General features: G+C 42.7%; 1 protein-coding gene across 1 annotated transcript in view; it reads left to right on the top strand.

The window, feature by feature from the left end:
* nbr1b (NBR1 autophagy cargo receptor b) overlaps window positions 1-16,125 on the top strand; it is a gene marked incomplete at its 3' end in the record, with an annotated part of 63,628 nt that overhangs the window by 40,543 nt on the left and 6,960 nt on the right. The window contains exons 15-18 of the mRNA XM_083897078.1: window positions 2,671-2,781; window positions 3,665-3,919; window positions 13,148-13,364; window positions 15,177-15,437. Of these exons, the coding sequence (XP_083753204.1) occupies window positions 2,671-2,781; window positions 3,665-3,919; window positions 13,148-13,364; window positions 15,177-15,437 (844 nt within the window). The remainder of the gene's footprint in view (window positions 1-2,670; window positions 2,782-3,664; window positions 3,920-13,147; window positions 13,365-15,176; window positions 15,438-16,125) is intronic.

The following is a 16,125-nucleotide window of genomic DNA, read 5'->3' as shown; positions in this document are numbered from 1 at the left end:
AATGTGCAGTGACCAGCAGCATCCCAGTCCCCCTTAAAGGGCCCATATTGTGCAAAATCAACTTTTTAATCATTTTAGTACTTATATTTGGGACTCAGGGGGCCATACCAGTCCCCAAAATGTGAAAAAACAAGACTCAGTCATGTTTTAGTGGTTCCACTTATTGTAAGTATAGGCGATTAAACACGCAATGTTTAAACCTCCCGCAGAATTACGACATAGCGACACATTTCACCGTGAATGTTGGCACCCCGCCAGGCAGAGTACTGCAGAGCTCTACCGTAGCTACTCCTTGTCCCTGTGAAATACTAGAGTGAAGGCGAGGGAGGAAGAGTGGCTGCACAGCAGAGCACAGTGTTTTACACAAACTTCCAGCCTCAGAGGACTTGTGTGTCCAGTGGATATATTTTATTTATGAAAAAAATGTTCACAAGCTTCACAAGCCCTTTGTTGTTGATCATGTATGTAAATTCCTATGCTAGAAAAACACCTTGAACGCACCAGTTACGTGCCTGCAGTTAGCGAGTGACATGTGTGGATCAATAATATGAAGAGCACGCGTTTGAAAGCACTGCAGAAAGATGTAGATGTTGTCCTACATTTCTTCTCAACCAAAGGCTTCCTTTCTGTCGTGTTTCCACGTTCTCTCCTCATTATTGATCCACACACGTCACTTGCAGCTGCAGTAACACTGGTGCATTCAATGTGTTTTTCTAGCATAGGAATTTACATACACGCCGCACATTAATCGTTTTTCTTCGATTCTAATGTTTTTATGATCGTGAGAAGCCAAAATCGCGGTCACTCTATGCATTACGGTGAAACGCAGTAACAACGGGTAAACGGACATTACTATGGGGTATATGGAGCGGGGTTGGGACGACAGTGCATGACAATAGGTGATAAAGGCCACATTATACTTCTCCGACTGCGTAATGCGTTATCCGACTGCGTCACCACGGAGACGCCTCGAGCCTTTATACTTCTGCGTGACGGACACGCGCTGCAATTTCCCGCCCGATCAGTAGGGGTCGCTGCGCAAGGTTGTTGTGCTTCTGGCTACAGTGAGCAATGGTGTCCGAGAGAGAAAGAGGGAGAAAGACTGTTGTTGTTGAAACAGTTGCTGTTTCTCACTATTCTGTGTGACGGAACGCAGTTTTAAGATAATTTGAGGCGAGAAATTGGCCATTTAGAGTCTAAACATTTGCTGTGTGTGTTAAGATATAACGTATTTATAGTTTGGCAGTGGCATTATCGGCGGGGATCAGCTCCGCATCTGTGGATGCTCGGTGCCGCTGTGAGTCGGCACAGAGCAGCTTCGCTCGGCCTGTCCTGAGGACCAATTGTAGCTCTTGCCGTCTCCGTTGTCCCTTGACGGAGTGACGGACACTTAAAAAATATTTTGCGCAGTCGGAGACGACGCAGAGGCTCTTCGACAGGCTCTGCGTCGACGCAGAGGACTCTGCGTAACCTACGCAGAGCACTTTACGCAGAAGTATAAATTGGGCTTAAGTGGCGACAGTATGGCTGTGGATAGTAGGGGTCGCTGCGCAAGGTTGTTCTGCTTCAGGCTACAGTGAGCAATGGTGTCCGAGAGAGAAAGACTGTTGTTGTTGAAACAGTAGCCGTTTCTCACTTTTCTGTGTCACGGAACGCAGTTTTAAGATAATTTGAGGCGAGAAATTGGCCATTTAGAGTCTAAACATGTGCTGTGTGTGTTAAGATATGACGTATTTATAGTTTGGCAGCGGCGTTATCGGCGGGGATCAGCTCCGCCTGTGGACGCTCGGTGCGCACTGTGAGCCGGCACAGAGCAGCGATAGCTCGGCCTGTCCTGAGGACCAATCGCAGCTCTTGCCTTCCGTTGTCCCTTGACGGAGTGACGGACACTTAAAAAATATTTCGTGCAGTCGGAGACGCTTAGAGGCTCTTCGACAGGCTCTGCGTCGACGCAGAGTCTCTGCGTAACCTACGCAGAGCACTTTACGCAGAAGTATAAATTGGGCTTAAGTTAGATCGACACTCCCCTGGAAGCAGTGGGTGTGTGTTTACCTGGGTCTCATTCACATGTAAATGACTGTCAGACTGGGCTGACACTTCACATTTCAACAAGACAATGACCCTAAGCACACAGCTAAAATTACAAAGGTGTGGTTTAGGAACAACTCTGTGACTGCTGTTGAATGGCCCAGCCAGAGCCCTGACTCAAACCCAATTGAGCATCTCTGGAGAGACTTGAAAATGGCTGTCCATCAACGTTCACCATCCAGCCTGACAGAACTGGGGAGGATCTGCAAGGAGGAATGGCAGAGGATGCCCAAATCCAGGTGTGAAAAACTTCATTCCCAAGAAGACTCATGGCTGTATTAGCTCTAACGGGTACTGAGCAAAGGGTCTGAATACTTATGGCCATGTGATATTTCAGTTGTTCTAAAATTCTGTTTTTCTGTCAAAATAGGGTGCTGTGTAATGAGGGAAAAAAATCAACTTGAATGATTTTAGAAATTGCAAATTGATAAAGCGTGAAAAATTGAAGGGGGTTTAAATACTTTCTGTACCCACTGTATGTTCAGAGGAACTATATTTTGAAGGCCACAGCAGAATTGTGTAATTAAATTATTTTTAAATGCTACTAGGAAATTGTAATGGCACATCCTTATATTTTCTCAGACACTACTCCCTGTATATCACCTCTGCCTCAAGATGTCCCCCTGCAGGACAAGGGCAGTCCTTCATTAGGTCTAATCCAGGAGGAGACAGAAGCCATCAACAGCATTATGGGTAATGGATGTTCATATTTATGCTTTATTTTTGTTTTTTTAAGATTCCTGATGGAAGTATTGTAATGGTAACTTACCATAGAGACCTTAGCAATGTTTCCATCATGCCATGTGGATTAACAAATGCACTGCTATTCCTTGAGTTTCACTTCTCACTTGCGACCTTACCTTTACCTATAATGAACATGAGCATTTACCCCAGGAAGTATGAGTGAGAACAGCTAGTCAAGATCTCCCCACCAGTTACTCTTCAATAAATGAAAACTTATCATTGTGAATGCTATTTAGTTGAGAACCCAGGACCACCACAGTAGTATAAATACTCAAATAACAAACAGTATTTAGACATGTGTATGAGATGGTCCAACCTACGCTATGGACTAGTTGCTAACATTAAATAAATTGTAGCTGGAATGTGTTTTTAAAAGTGCTTGCTATGCTTCAAGTCTCTGTGGACCTCATAAGACTTGGGTCATACTTTCCGCGTATGCTTGTATGCAGTGATCCGCTATGGTCATAACATAACACAACACTGTCCATTTCAATGGTGGTCACTGGAGATAAACACAAGCACACCTACAGTTTGAGTGCACAATACTGTCCAACGCAGTTGGTGGGGGGGCATTGTTTTGGTCAAAAGAGACAATGAAGAAAACGGTGACCATGGACATGAGCATGGAAATGTCTACTGGTAGAACTCAAACATACAAATGAGAGGGAGACATCACTGCTACTGTAATGTTAGACTGAATAGGACCTTTGTTAAATATGAATGTAACTGGAGTGAGACAAAATTTGGAAGGTATGACCTGGATCTATGGTGATATAACTTGTTGATTAAAAGTATCACTGTGGCTAACAATCATTATCCCATTTGCTCACAGTGGCTTGTCCAGCTGCTCAGGGCAGCTCTTCTTCCTCCTCTTCTTCCTCTTCCTGTGTGAAGAGTAAAACCCTGAAAACAGAGAAGACCCCAGACTCTAACTTAGGCAGTTCAAACACCATCAAACCACCAGCTACTCTGAAGTCATCCCTCCCTTCCCCGTTGAAATCCTCCCTGCCTGCTACAATGTCTGTGAATCCAGCTGCTGGGCCTGGCCCCAACTCAGCACCAACTCTGCTGCACACTTCAGCCACAGGTGATAATAATACACAGTGGTTAAGATGTCAAGCTGAGATTAGAATTGAGATCACACCAAACATACAGTAGGTCCTTGAGGACATCTTGGTAATGGCTGAATCATTAAGTGGCAGTATTTATTCACAGTTCAATGGTAAGTTGGTAACATTAAAAGATTACATTTTCTTTTGATATTTTTCTGCATTGATAGTGTTTGTGCTGGAATCATTTTCAGAAATGACACCAGCACTGATTTATTAGTGTCCAGCTCGGCACGTCTCTACTCTGTTTTTTTGTTTTTCCATTTAGCGATAGTACCTGGCGAGGTTCCAAGTGAGCTTAGGCGATACTTAATGTAATGTGGACAGACTGCCAGCCACTAATTGGTCACAGTGTGTTGTCACTGGAAGAGTCATCAATGCGAAACCGAACCAAACAATGCAGAACTAGATCAGTAAAAAAAAACTTTAAAATCCTGAAAACATGCATCAAAGAAACTTATATATTAGCATCAATCATTAATTAACAATTAATAATTGTTGACAAAACAAAATGCCTAATTTTCTTTTCTGTTGGTGTAGGATTTAACTTTTTCACATCTCTTGAATGTCCAACTCTGTCCCACTTGGAAAGTGGATTGGCTGCTGTTTGGATTTGATTATAATGTCAAATTAAAGTGAAAATGATTCCTTGTAGAAATAAATTTCCAAAATTGCTATAAACATTTTATTTTAGCCAAATTATTATTGTTATTATTATTATTTTATTTTATTTTTTTTCAAAAATAGTCCTGCTCAAAATCGCCCCCAGTTTGGATCTTATGGCTCTTCCACTACCAAGTCCCGGCGTGGCTTGGCACATTTTTTTCCCCACATTTCCATGCCACTAGTACCTGATACCTGGTATTTTTTTAGTACCTGCTCATGCGAGGTTCCAAGCAAGCTGAGCCGATACCATGTGTGACGTTGACAAACTGCAGGACAGTGCCGAACTGTAGTTCAGTTAAAAAAACGTACAAATCCTAGTCATGTGTTAATCTCTAACATTTAGCAAAGCAATTTCTAAAATCTCAATATTTAACAGAGAAGTCTGGCGTATTTAGTGAGAGCACTGCCGAAAGCCTGTAGAGCGTTAAAGAGATATTTCACCGCTGGGAAGATGAATGTCTATTAAAAATTGGTCATCAATGGAGTAGAAATGTGAAATAATATTTGAAGAAAGTGCCTTCTTGGCCAAGAATGCACTGCGCTCGCTTCAGCGAGAGCCTCGCTGCCTCCAGTGTCACAGTGAAGCAGACAGCGTGAGTTGTGTAAACACACAAATCGCCGTGAGGAATTAGTGGGCGAATAAATAACGGACCTGCAAATTACACAGTTTTTTTTCTATGGTGCTAAATTGTACCTGGACATGCAGTAAAAACAAGGAAAGGACAAGCAGTAAGTTCCATTATTTGCCGGTCAGAGATTCAGAGTGGTGCAAGCCTGAAGGCTAAGCTATATATATATATATATATATATATATTTATTTTTTGTTTGCATATTGTTAGACATGCTTTAAGATTTGACTCCTTGTTTATTTATTTTGTAACCTTGAATATGATGCTAAAAAAAGTTATTTTTTACCAATTTATTTTACTGATTTTGTTACATTAATATACTATACAAGTTAGATGTACACCATAAAAATGATGCAGTTGTCATCAATAAACAAAGTAGCTTTAATTCTGACACGGACAAAGGGTGCGCAAGTAGGCCCAGCGCAAAATGAGTAAAACTTTTTTTCAAAATGAGGGATTATCGTGTTTTTCAAAATTGTTCAACTTGAAGTTTGTAAGAAGCCACTACATGCTTCAAATCACAGTATTGTGTAAATGTTGTATTTGAAGGTTGTGTCGCTGTGAACCATTCCTAGTTTGGTTGTGGCGATCTCGCATTCCAGAGCTTTTGTTGTTTTTTCGGCCAATCAGCTGAAGGTCACGGAGAATACACATGGCTAATTAATATGCACGCACATAGAGAGAGAGGGAGGGGAGGGGGAGAGAGAGTGTGGAACTTTCCAGCAGTTATTAAGCGTGTGGGTGAGTTTTCATCTACATTACCTTAGTGTTCAGTCACATATAGGGACGGGTTTTTCTTGTTATTGTTATTCACTAGCTTCAGCACAAACATGTGATGTTAAGCTGATGTGCTTGAATCATGTGTGAATGACACAGCTTTGTGTATGAAGTATTGACTGTGATGCTAATGATTTAGCAACAAGTTCAGAGTTAGGACATCAGCTCATTCAGTAACAGACTGATCCATCCACACTACACCACAGAGACACTTCAATGTATTTCATTAGTGTTTGATTTGATATTAAAAATATGTGTCTATCTTTGATCCTTCTCTCTTAAAGGTGAAGTAAGTAGTTTATAGTGACATCTAGAGGAGAGGCTGAAATTTACAACAAAGAACTGCTCCTCTGCTCACCCCCTCCCTTCCCTGAGCGCTACGGCATTCGCAGCCGGTCAAATGTCGTCCTGGTTGTCTTCTTCCGTGTCAGCAGATGAGGTTCGTGAGGCGAGGGAGAGGGCGAGCTACCGCGGCCGTAGCAGACGAGGCGGAGAGAGTGGAGGCGGGACTTCCGCTACAAGTAAAGCGACGCTTGATTTGTTCTCTCGCGTTTATCCTTACAGGCTCCGGTAGAAACATGGCGTCTCGCTGCTAACAGTGGCAATGCAACAGCGGCCCGCGACCATGTTATTTTACATGACTTTTTGAACCACTACGAAAATGAAACAAAAACTATTATACATCCACTAGACAATGCAGGATCACATACTATTATAAAAAAGTGGATTTTGGGTTATATAAACCCATAAATACTACACAGTGTCCCTTTAAGTATATATAGTATATTTTGTTTTCATGAAACAACAAAAGCAGATGATGGAAATACAGTGGTATCCAAAAGTTTGGGCACCCCTGTAAATGTTCATGATTTTCCTTGATAAATCATTGGTTGTTTGGATAAGAAATTTTTGTTGAATATATCATATAGGAGACAAACACAGTGATATTTTAGAAGTGAAATAAAGTTTATATGATTTACAGAAAGTTTGCAATATCAGCAGATTCTGGAGAACAATGTACAGGAATCAGTGACAAAGTTGAAGTTGTGCCGGGGAAAACCATCAAACCTGACTGAACTGGAGATGATTTGTAAAGAAGAATGGTCCAAAATACCTCTTGCCAGAATCCAGACTCTAATTGGAAGCTATAGGAAGTGTTTAGAGGCTGTTATTTCTGCAAAAGAAGGATGCACAAATGTTTTCTTTTGTGGTGCCTAAACGTATGCACATGCAATTTTGTTTAAATAATTCTTGCACACTTTCTGTAAATCATATAAACTTTATTTCACGTCTCAATTATCACTGTTGCACATAAATGTTAGTTATGGAGGTCTACTTACATATATTAACTTGTTTTTATGGTCAAAAACCTCCTTGTTGCTGTAAACGAGCCGATAGAAATCCTCTTTTCTGACGGTGTTTTTCTGCTGCGAGATTTGAACTTTCACCCCCAGAAGACAGAGTCTTGTGATTGGCCAGTACTATCCAGCACATCCGTTCTCAGAAGCGCAGCGCCCCCCTCTGGAACGGTGGATGCACTGCTCCTCATTATCAAAACATTGTTTTAACAGTGTTTAAAAATAGCTTCGTCACGACTCCCCGCCGCAGTCCCTTTTATGACTTTAAACCGGAGTCAGATCCAGAGTCAGAAGACACTGTTGCTCGTGAAACACCTCCACAACGGACGTTATTCTTCTTCTGCGGTTCAATGTACGCAACCGGATGTGCCCAGACTAGTGCCCGGAGCAGGACGATCGGTTGTTCAGGAGAACCGCTGTTTACGTAACTATAACGGGATTTTCAGTGATCTCGTTGAGCCCCGAGATTACAATAAATCACAGCGTTCTCAGCAATGGCTGAACTGTTTCGAACCGTCAGGGCTTCATAAACAAGGTAATGACGCAGATACACACCAAAAAAACAGCGTTAATAGGAACTTCCGGTCTAGTTCCGCTTTATGTTATTTCATTTCAAATCTTAAGAGGATATTATGTCCAGTTTTTTCATGTTTTGTATATGTATTGTTCTGTGTAGCAGTGTAGCTCACAACAATAGTATCTGTGCTCAGAGAGTGTGGTTTCACTGACAGCTTAGACCAGGAGGTGGTTGTGCTGTGTAAATGTGATGATTCTGTCTCTTGGCTCTCAGAAGGGGTAAATGTTTGAGGCTAAAATTCTCCCTAAAGCAGTTTGAGGAGTGCCTACATTCAAATGGCCATATCTTCTTCAAATATTATCTTTTGCATGTGTTGGACATTGTTGGAAAGCTTAGAAATCACACTTTCAGAATCTGTAAATAACTCAAAATGTCCCTCGGTAGACTTGTGACCGGTTTTGGCATGGCTGGACACATGTATGTATTTTTTTTTTTTAATATTAATAATCATAAGAAGAAAAATACTTTTTTTTTACAGTGACATATATGGAAATGAACTGTAGAGATGCAAGATGGCACCGCTGTGTTTTGCTGGCTGCCTTTTGCTCCTACTATGGCTGATGTTTCTGTTGTTTATAACCTTTGGCACTAATCAGATCGAGTCTCTGCTGGTGTACGATCGCCAGGCTCTTTTGGATCTTTGACAAAATGTCAGAGAATTATGTGCATTTAAGCATTATGGGCAGAAAACTGTGCCTACGTTACTTGCGGGGATCCCGACTTACCTGTGCTGGGCCTCTGCTCCACCTCCTAGGCTGAAGCGTCCCCACCGCCGCTGCAAATGTGGCGGCCGGCTGGTGAAGCTGAAAGTCTGGCTGGCTCAATCATCGTCGTCCATTTCCCGGACAGGACATGGACTAATTCATCCCTTCACCGTGCCTTGGTGTTTCCTGGACCCCATCGACGCCTGCCTTGTACCTGTCATCGACTTGTTTGAGGGACTCCGGCCCCGCCGCACCTGCCCTCCGCGACTTTCCCAGCGCGGTGTGAACCTCCAGCTCCTGAAGTCGCTGCCACCGTCTCCGCGATCAGCCGAACCTAAGCCCCCGGCTCCTGCCAGATCACTGGTGAACAAAACGTTCCTGAGGGATTTCTTCAACTCCCGTGGCCTGGATTTCCTCTATGTGATAGAGATGTGGATCGGTGCCGGTGAGTGCAGCCCTCTGATCGAACTTCTGCTGGCTGTTCTTATTTTAACTCATGGAGGAAGAACGGCGACTGTTGAATGATTTTAATTGTAGGCAGCCACTGTCTCGTCTTCCTTTTCCAGCTTTGAAGCGAATGTGTTTGAGGTGGGTCGCTCCAACCTGGTGCTGTGTGCCATCATCTACCGACCGCCCAAATACAACAAAAACTTACTAAATGACTTTTCCATTTTTCTGGCTGAAATTATGCCAAAGTATGATCGCGTCCTCTTTGTAGGGGATTTTAACATTCATGTGTGCTGTCCTGATAAACGGTGAAGGACTTTTAAAGCCTTATTGACTCTTTTAACTTAGAGCAGTGTGTGTCTGGTCCCACTCATGAACATGGACACACACTAGACCTCGTCCTCTGTCATGGTCTGTCTGTGTCAAACATGGAAATCTGTGACGACGTGTTTTCCGATCATTTGCCGGTACTGTTTGAAGCTGCTGTCTCCTGTGCTACAGTTAAATCTGGCGCTCCTGCTCACTACCGTCAGATTTTTAACCCTGTCACTGCCGTTCAGTTCTTTGCTGCCTTCAACCAGCTCTGTGTCCCCTCTGCAATGGCGTAGCCACGGGTGTGCCGGGGCCACCCACAGAGCCACCCAAAAAATTGCCGTCAGAAGATACGTTGCGACACCTGTAACCTACACGTTGCTCTGTGGAGCGTCTGTTTTCAGTTGTAAACATGATTAAATCCACCAGCAGAGCTACAATGCTCACAGAGAGACTGAATAGCATCTCGCTGCTCATGTTTGAAAAAGAGCTCGCGGAGAAACTGGACTGAAATACATTGAAGGCCAAGCCACGTTGTCTTGCCCTTTTAAATTGAGAGCTGCAGTGTGCACAGGTAAGCAGCAATATCTTTGTGCCCTTTACTCTGCTGCTAAGCCCAATAGTTGTGTTCAGAAGCTTAAATGGCTTTGTTGATCATGAGTAATGTGGATAAGTTATGGCTCTATGAGAGTGCATGAGTATGCGCACAAGTGTGTTATATTGCAATGTTCATCTCATTGGGCACGCAATGCGCTGTATCTTTTTCTATTACTTTGTTATTGAATTATTTGAGTGCATGTTTAGACCTGCTGTGTACTACTGCTGACTATTACTGATAGAACGCACACAACATGTGGATATTTTTTGACCTCTGCCAGGAGGTATGTATATGTTTTCGCCAGCGTTTGCTTGTCTGTCTGTCTGTCTGTTATCAGGATAACTCATAAAGTTGCGGACGAATTTGGCTGAAATTTTCAGACGCTATCACTGGTTACAACTCCGGCTGTCTGACCCAGACGCGCCGGCAGGGTGTATTTTGTAGACACTGAACTTCCTTGGCGGAGGTCTGCTCTCTCCGAGTGCTTCTAGTTAATGTTGTATTCGAGAGAGATACATTCTTTTGAATGTTTGTGGAGGTGTAACACTCTGTTGAAAATCATTTTGGCACACCCAGTATTTGCTGGTGCACACGCAATGTTTTTTTTCTGGCTTCGCCAGTGCCACTCTGACGCAAACACAGAGGTGCTCAGTTCTTGGTTTCACTCCTCCTGCCGAACCATACTGGACTCTGTGGCTCCATTTAAATCTGTGCAGCCCAAAGCTAAACCTGAGCCCTGGTTCAATGCGAGAGCTCACGCAGCCAGACAGGATTGCCGCAAAGCTGAACTCAGGTGGAAAATGGACAAGCTGCAGGTTTCTCTGTAAATCCTAAAAGACTGCTGGCACTGCTACCAAAGCACTGTCAACGAGACCAGAAGAGAGCACCTGTCAAACATTTTTGAATCAAATTCTAGCTGCATCCCATGTGTGTTATTTAAAACAATCGAGTCTGTTCTTGGCTCACCTCAGCCTGTGTGGACAGAGGAATCCCCTGAAATGTGCAATAGCTTCCTGCAGTTCTTCATTGATAAGGTTGCTACCGCAAGGGCTCTCATCGCCACACCTGCATCTGACCCCTTCGACAGTGTTCTTTGTTCAGCTGTACTATCAGGCTCTCCCTGTGACACTGTCCCACCTCACTTTTTTAAGAGGTATTCCCTTGTATAGGGCAGTTAGTTCTGGCCCTTTTTAATAGCAGTCTGTCTTCTGGTGTTGTCCCCCAAAGTTGTCCCACCACATGCGGTGGTGTAACTCCTGCTTAAGAAAAATGGTCTTGATCGTGGTATGCTAGCCAATTATAGACCAATTATAGATCTCCAAGCTGCCTTTTATTTCAAAGATCCAGGGAAAAAGTTGTCCACGCTCAGTTACAGTCGTTCCTGGATGAGCATGATATCATGGAGGTTTTCCAGTCTGGTTTTAAAACAAGGCACAGTACGGAGCCAGCTTTACTAAGAGTGTTCAATGACATCCTCCTGACGGTTGACTCTGGAGACTATGTGATCCTTGTCCTGCTGGACCTAACTGCAGCGTTTGACACTGTGGACCACAATATTTTAGTGTCACGCTTGCAGCACCTAGTGGGCATTAGTGGTAGCACCCTAAATTGGTGAAGATCGTATCTAGAAGGAAGATCTATGTGTGTACGCCTCGGTGGCTCTGAGTCCCGCTCTGCTCCGCTGTCATATGGGGTTCCACAGGGTTCAATCTTAGGGCCCCTGCCCTTTTCCCTGTATCTGCTTCCCCTGGGCTCCATCTTGAGAAAACATGGCATCTCATGTCATTTTTACATCCACTTCTATTATGTCTTGAAGACATCAAAGCATGGATGTCACTGAACTTTTTAAAATTTAATGAAAAGAAGACAGAATTGATAGTGTTTGGCCCAAGCGGCTCTAGTGAACGCCCCCCTGCTGACTTGGGCCCTTTGGCACACTATTTGAAGCCATCAGTCACATAAATTGGACCGGCAAATTGGTGCAACAGTAAAGTCCAGCTTCTTTCACCTCAGGCAGCTGGCAAAGGTGAAGCCCTTTCTTTCACAAAAACACTTTGAAACAGTAATCCACACTTTTGTTACATCTTAGCTGGATTACTGTAGTGTTCTGTATCTTGGAGTCAGCCAGTCCTCCCTCTCACGTCTCCAGTTGGTCCAGAACGCTGCTGCTCGCCTCTTAACTGGAGCACGTAAGAGGGAGCATATAACTCCCATTCTAGCCTCCCTTCACTGGCTGCCTGTGCATTTTAGAGTCCATTTTAAGATTATTTTATTTATTTTTTAATCTTTAAATGGTCTCGCCCCACCTTACCTCTCTGAGCTTCTCCATCCCTACACTCCTGCTCGTAATACGGAGTGGGAACGCCCTCCCGCTCCATATTAGACAGGCCCCCTCACTGTCCATTATTTAAAACTCATCTTAAAAACCATTTTTATTCTTCTGCGTTCAACTCAGCATGAGACTCTGCTCTTGTTTTAGTGTTTTATTGTTTTTATTGTTTAAACATTTCAATTGTTATATATTTTTATTGTTTTAATATTTTTGATTGTCTTGTTGTTTTTATTTTGTTTCCTATGTTTTTATGTGCCATGTTTTATTTCTTGTATTGCAGCACTTTGTCTCAGCTATGGATGCTTAAAGCGCTCTATAAATTGAGTTGAGTTGAGAAAGCCATGGCGAACCACATCACAACCCCTGCTGCAATATTTAATTTTAGTGACTGTGTCAGGCGGAGTTTGTGCTCCGGTCTTGCCGGAAGTACTCGACCAATCTTTTTAATTAACTGATTCTAAAGTCACGAGTCACTTGTTTGTGTTTGTCGCGTATAAAACAAAGTCATGGCAGTTTTATGCAGCCATGTTGTGATGATCCTGCCCAAGGAGGTACTTCTGTATATTGTAATGGAAAACCAACCAAACCACGTAGAGTTGACCCGTGCTGTACAGTGCCATGCCCTTACCATGTAGTCCAAAAGCGGCATAACTGGACTTTCCCCAAATTTACCCCACATCCAGTGTACTCCTAGTGCAGGTATACAAATCTCTGATTTAAAACCTCAAATAGTTATTTTTTCATTGGAATTATCATATCCATCATATTCTCAGTGAATGTCTATATTTTCTGGATCCCCCTTACAGATGAGGTTGAAGAATCCCACATGGAGAACATCAGTGTGGAGTCCAGGGTGAAGGAGGGAGGGGGGGAGCCAGATGAGGAGAAGGGGAAAGAGAAGGAGGGAGAGGAGAAGCGAGAAGGGATAAGGAGCCGCTCCTCCTCCACCTCTTCAGAGGATTATATCATCATCCTTCCTGACTGTTTTGATACCAGTCGGCCACTGGGGGAGTCCATGTACAGGTATGTATCCTGTTGGCTCAGGAGTATAGTATATCAGGTAAAAAGCTGTGATACAGTATCTGAAATCTGTAGGACCCCTGAGAACAGCTGGGTACCTTAGTTATTCTATATTATAGTCATTTGGAAGAACCCTATTCAAAGTAGATGTTATCTTAAAACGTATAAAACAATGTTATGGCAGTTTGACGTAGCTGTGCCATGGCTCGTTTTCTGCCAGTTTTCCTGAGAGCGGGGAGGAACATCCAGACGTAGGTTTGGTTACAAGACTGGTGAGGACGCTTTAGGTTTGGCCCAAAAAATCACTTTCATGTCTGTTCTGTGTCAGATCAGCATATCACCTCCCTTCTCTCTCTTTTGTCTGCTCTGTGACTCGCAGGGTTACAGTATTTCTGCTCCACTGTGACGCGTCAATGATGCTAATATATAAGCACAAACTTAAAGGCGCCATATGTTAGAATGGCCAAAAACAGTTACTACACTCGAATTCACAATACCAAGGTCTTTTAGGTTTCGTTTTCTCCACCATTGTAGCTCAGACGTAACTGGCAAACCGTGGTTGCTCGGCAGGTGGCACCACATGCCAAAACATGATTTCAAAAAATAAACATGATTTGCGGTCCGCAATTTTTTTTATGCAAATATTTTGTCTGTACTGTTGTTGTTGGTGAGTTCAGTTTGTTATATGAACATTATTCCCGAGTCTCTGTGACATATTAGGAGGATTTTATGGCCAGTTGCTTTAGATTTATTGTATAATGCACCTTTAAAAGTTAGACTGACCTGTAATGAGACTCAGCAATGCTGCAGCTCAGCTGCCATTGTGATGAGAGGACAGTGCAACATCACATTATGTTAAAAAGTGCTGCAAATACACCAAAACCAGAGAAGGTGTCCACACTTTCTTTTTTAAATAAAACTTTATTCGAAGACATTATAATGTAAACTGTCACAGAAACAGAGGCAGAATGAATAAAGCCAGGACGACTACGGAAAGAAAATAAAAGTTATCCTATAGTGAACAAACCAAACACTCTCAACAATTAGCAACAGCAAAAAGACAAGGGTGGATAAAGCACCTTTTACGATAAAAAAAAAAAAAAAATCATAGGTAGATTACACCTGCACCAGGTGAAAAACTGGTGGATAAGGACTAGCCAAATTACCATATGAGGTAAGATAGTATAAAAGGATGGATGCGATCCTACTTGTGTGTAGGAAAACTGCCATCAAAATAATTTTTGTTTAAATGTCCAGTGAGTAGCAACATTTATTGTTGAAGCTGCATACCACTAAGAAACTATGTAGCCTCTGGGTTAGCATCAAAACTCACTATTTAAAACATGGTGGTTCAAAATGCTGGCCTCTTTAACCTCTTCTTCCCTGACCCTCTTTTTGGTGAACATAAGAATGGTTTACATGAGCTTTTAGCTGAGTTTTTGACCTTTCTGTGGGTAAGGGTGTCTGTGTTTATTAAAGTTTGACATGGTTTTATGATGCTTTTGTTGCTGCAAGTGACGCTGCCCCCGGTACTGGAGGCATCCGTGAAGAAGAGGTTAAAGCTTAGCCAGCTCTTAATATAAATATAAACGGGGTAAAGAAGAATTGCAATTCATATAATCAAGTGATTGTACACCAATTGAGGTTAAGTATTGTATCTTAAGTTTCTGCCTAATCATAATAATTCTGCAGAATATTTTATACTCTGGAACTTTAAGAGGTGAAATATGACAAAAAATAAGTGCGTGACTCCAACATGGCAGCTTGTGTTGTAGCTGTTCCTTTATTCCCCACATTTATTGCTCTTCTCTGTAGCTCTGCTCTGTCCCAGCCTGGTGACATCCCCACTAAGACACCTACAAACCCAGACACTCCGTCGTCTGACCTTCCTGACCTCAAAGTTAGCAGTGCTGCTGAGGGGGAGCTGGCAGATGGGAGTCAGGCTGCCACAGCTCTAGAGACAGAGTTGGCGGGAACCAGCAGTGCCAATGACATGCTCTGTACATCTCAGACGCTGGATGATGAGCCACTGACACCTGAAGTTGTGGCACCACCCAAAGCCATTGTTACACCAAGGTCAGTATGGATGGTGAGGGTGAGAGTCTGTTTTGAAGGAATTGTTTCAACTAGGGCTGCAACGATTCATTTAGAAATGGATTATTAATCCATTTCTAAATTAATTGTCAACTCATTCATTAGTTTGAATGTTTAAGTTTTCTGCTTAACCCGTTAAGCCACATGTGTCAAACTCAAGGCCCGCGGGCCACATGACCCACCACGTCATTTTATGTGGCCAGCGAGTGATTAATTGGTCTTAAAAATCTGTGTTGAAATAGGTCTATGCTGCTTTAAGGCGTGCATTGACCATAAACTACATTTCCTATAATGCAAGTGATGGCATCCCGCCACTAGATCGCAATGTATCATTGTATATGTATCACGTGACGAGTGAAATTGAGATTGAGACTGTGATGGCAGCAGCATGTGTTCGGAAATGCCACCAAAAACAATGTGGCAGTGAAAGCTAACTTTATTGTGGCTGAAGAAATGGACCGTGCTTCAAAGTCTTTTTCTGAGGGTGTGTTTTTGAAGCTTTGCATGCTGAAGATACAGACTCTTAAAACTGTTAGTTTGTCAAGAAACACCATCGTGGACCAGGTTACATCTATAATCATATTAGCGTCATATTTGTAACTTGAATAAGTAATAAATACAGAAACGTAATTAGCAAATTGTTCAGAGTAGTTACCTTTATTTTACATTA

The sequence above is a fragment of the Microchirus variegatus genome, assembly GCF_963457635.1.
Source record: "Microchirus variegatus genome assembly, chromosome: 10".
Classification (NCBI taxonomy): Eukaryota; Metazoa; Chordata; class Actinopteri; order Pleuronectiformes; family Soleidae; genus Microchirus; species Microchirus variegatus.
This window is presented reverse-complemented; position numbering and strand designations above follow the sequence as displayed.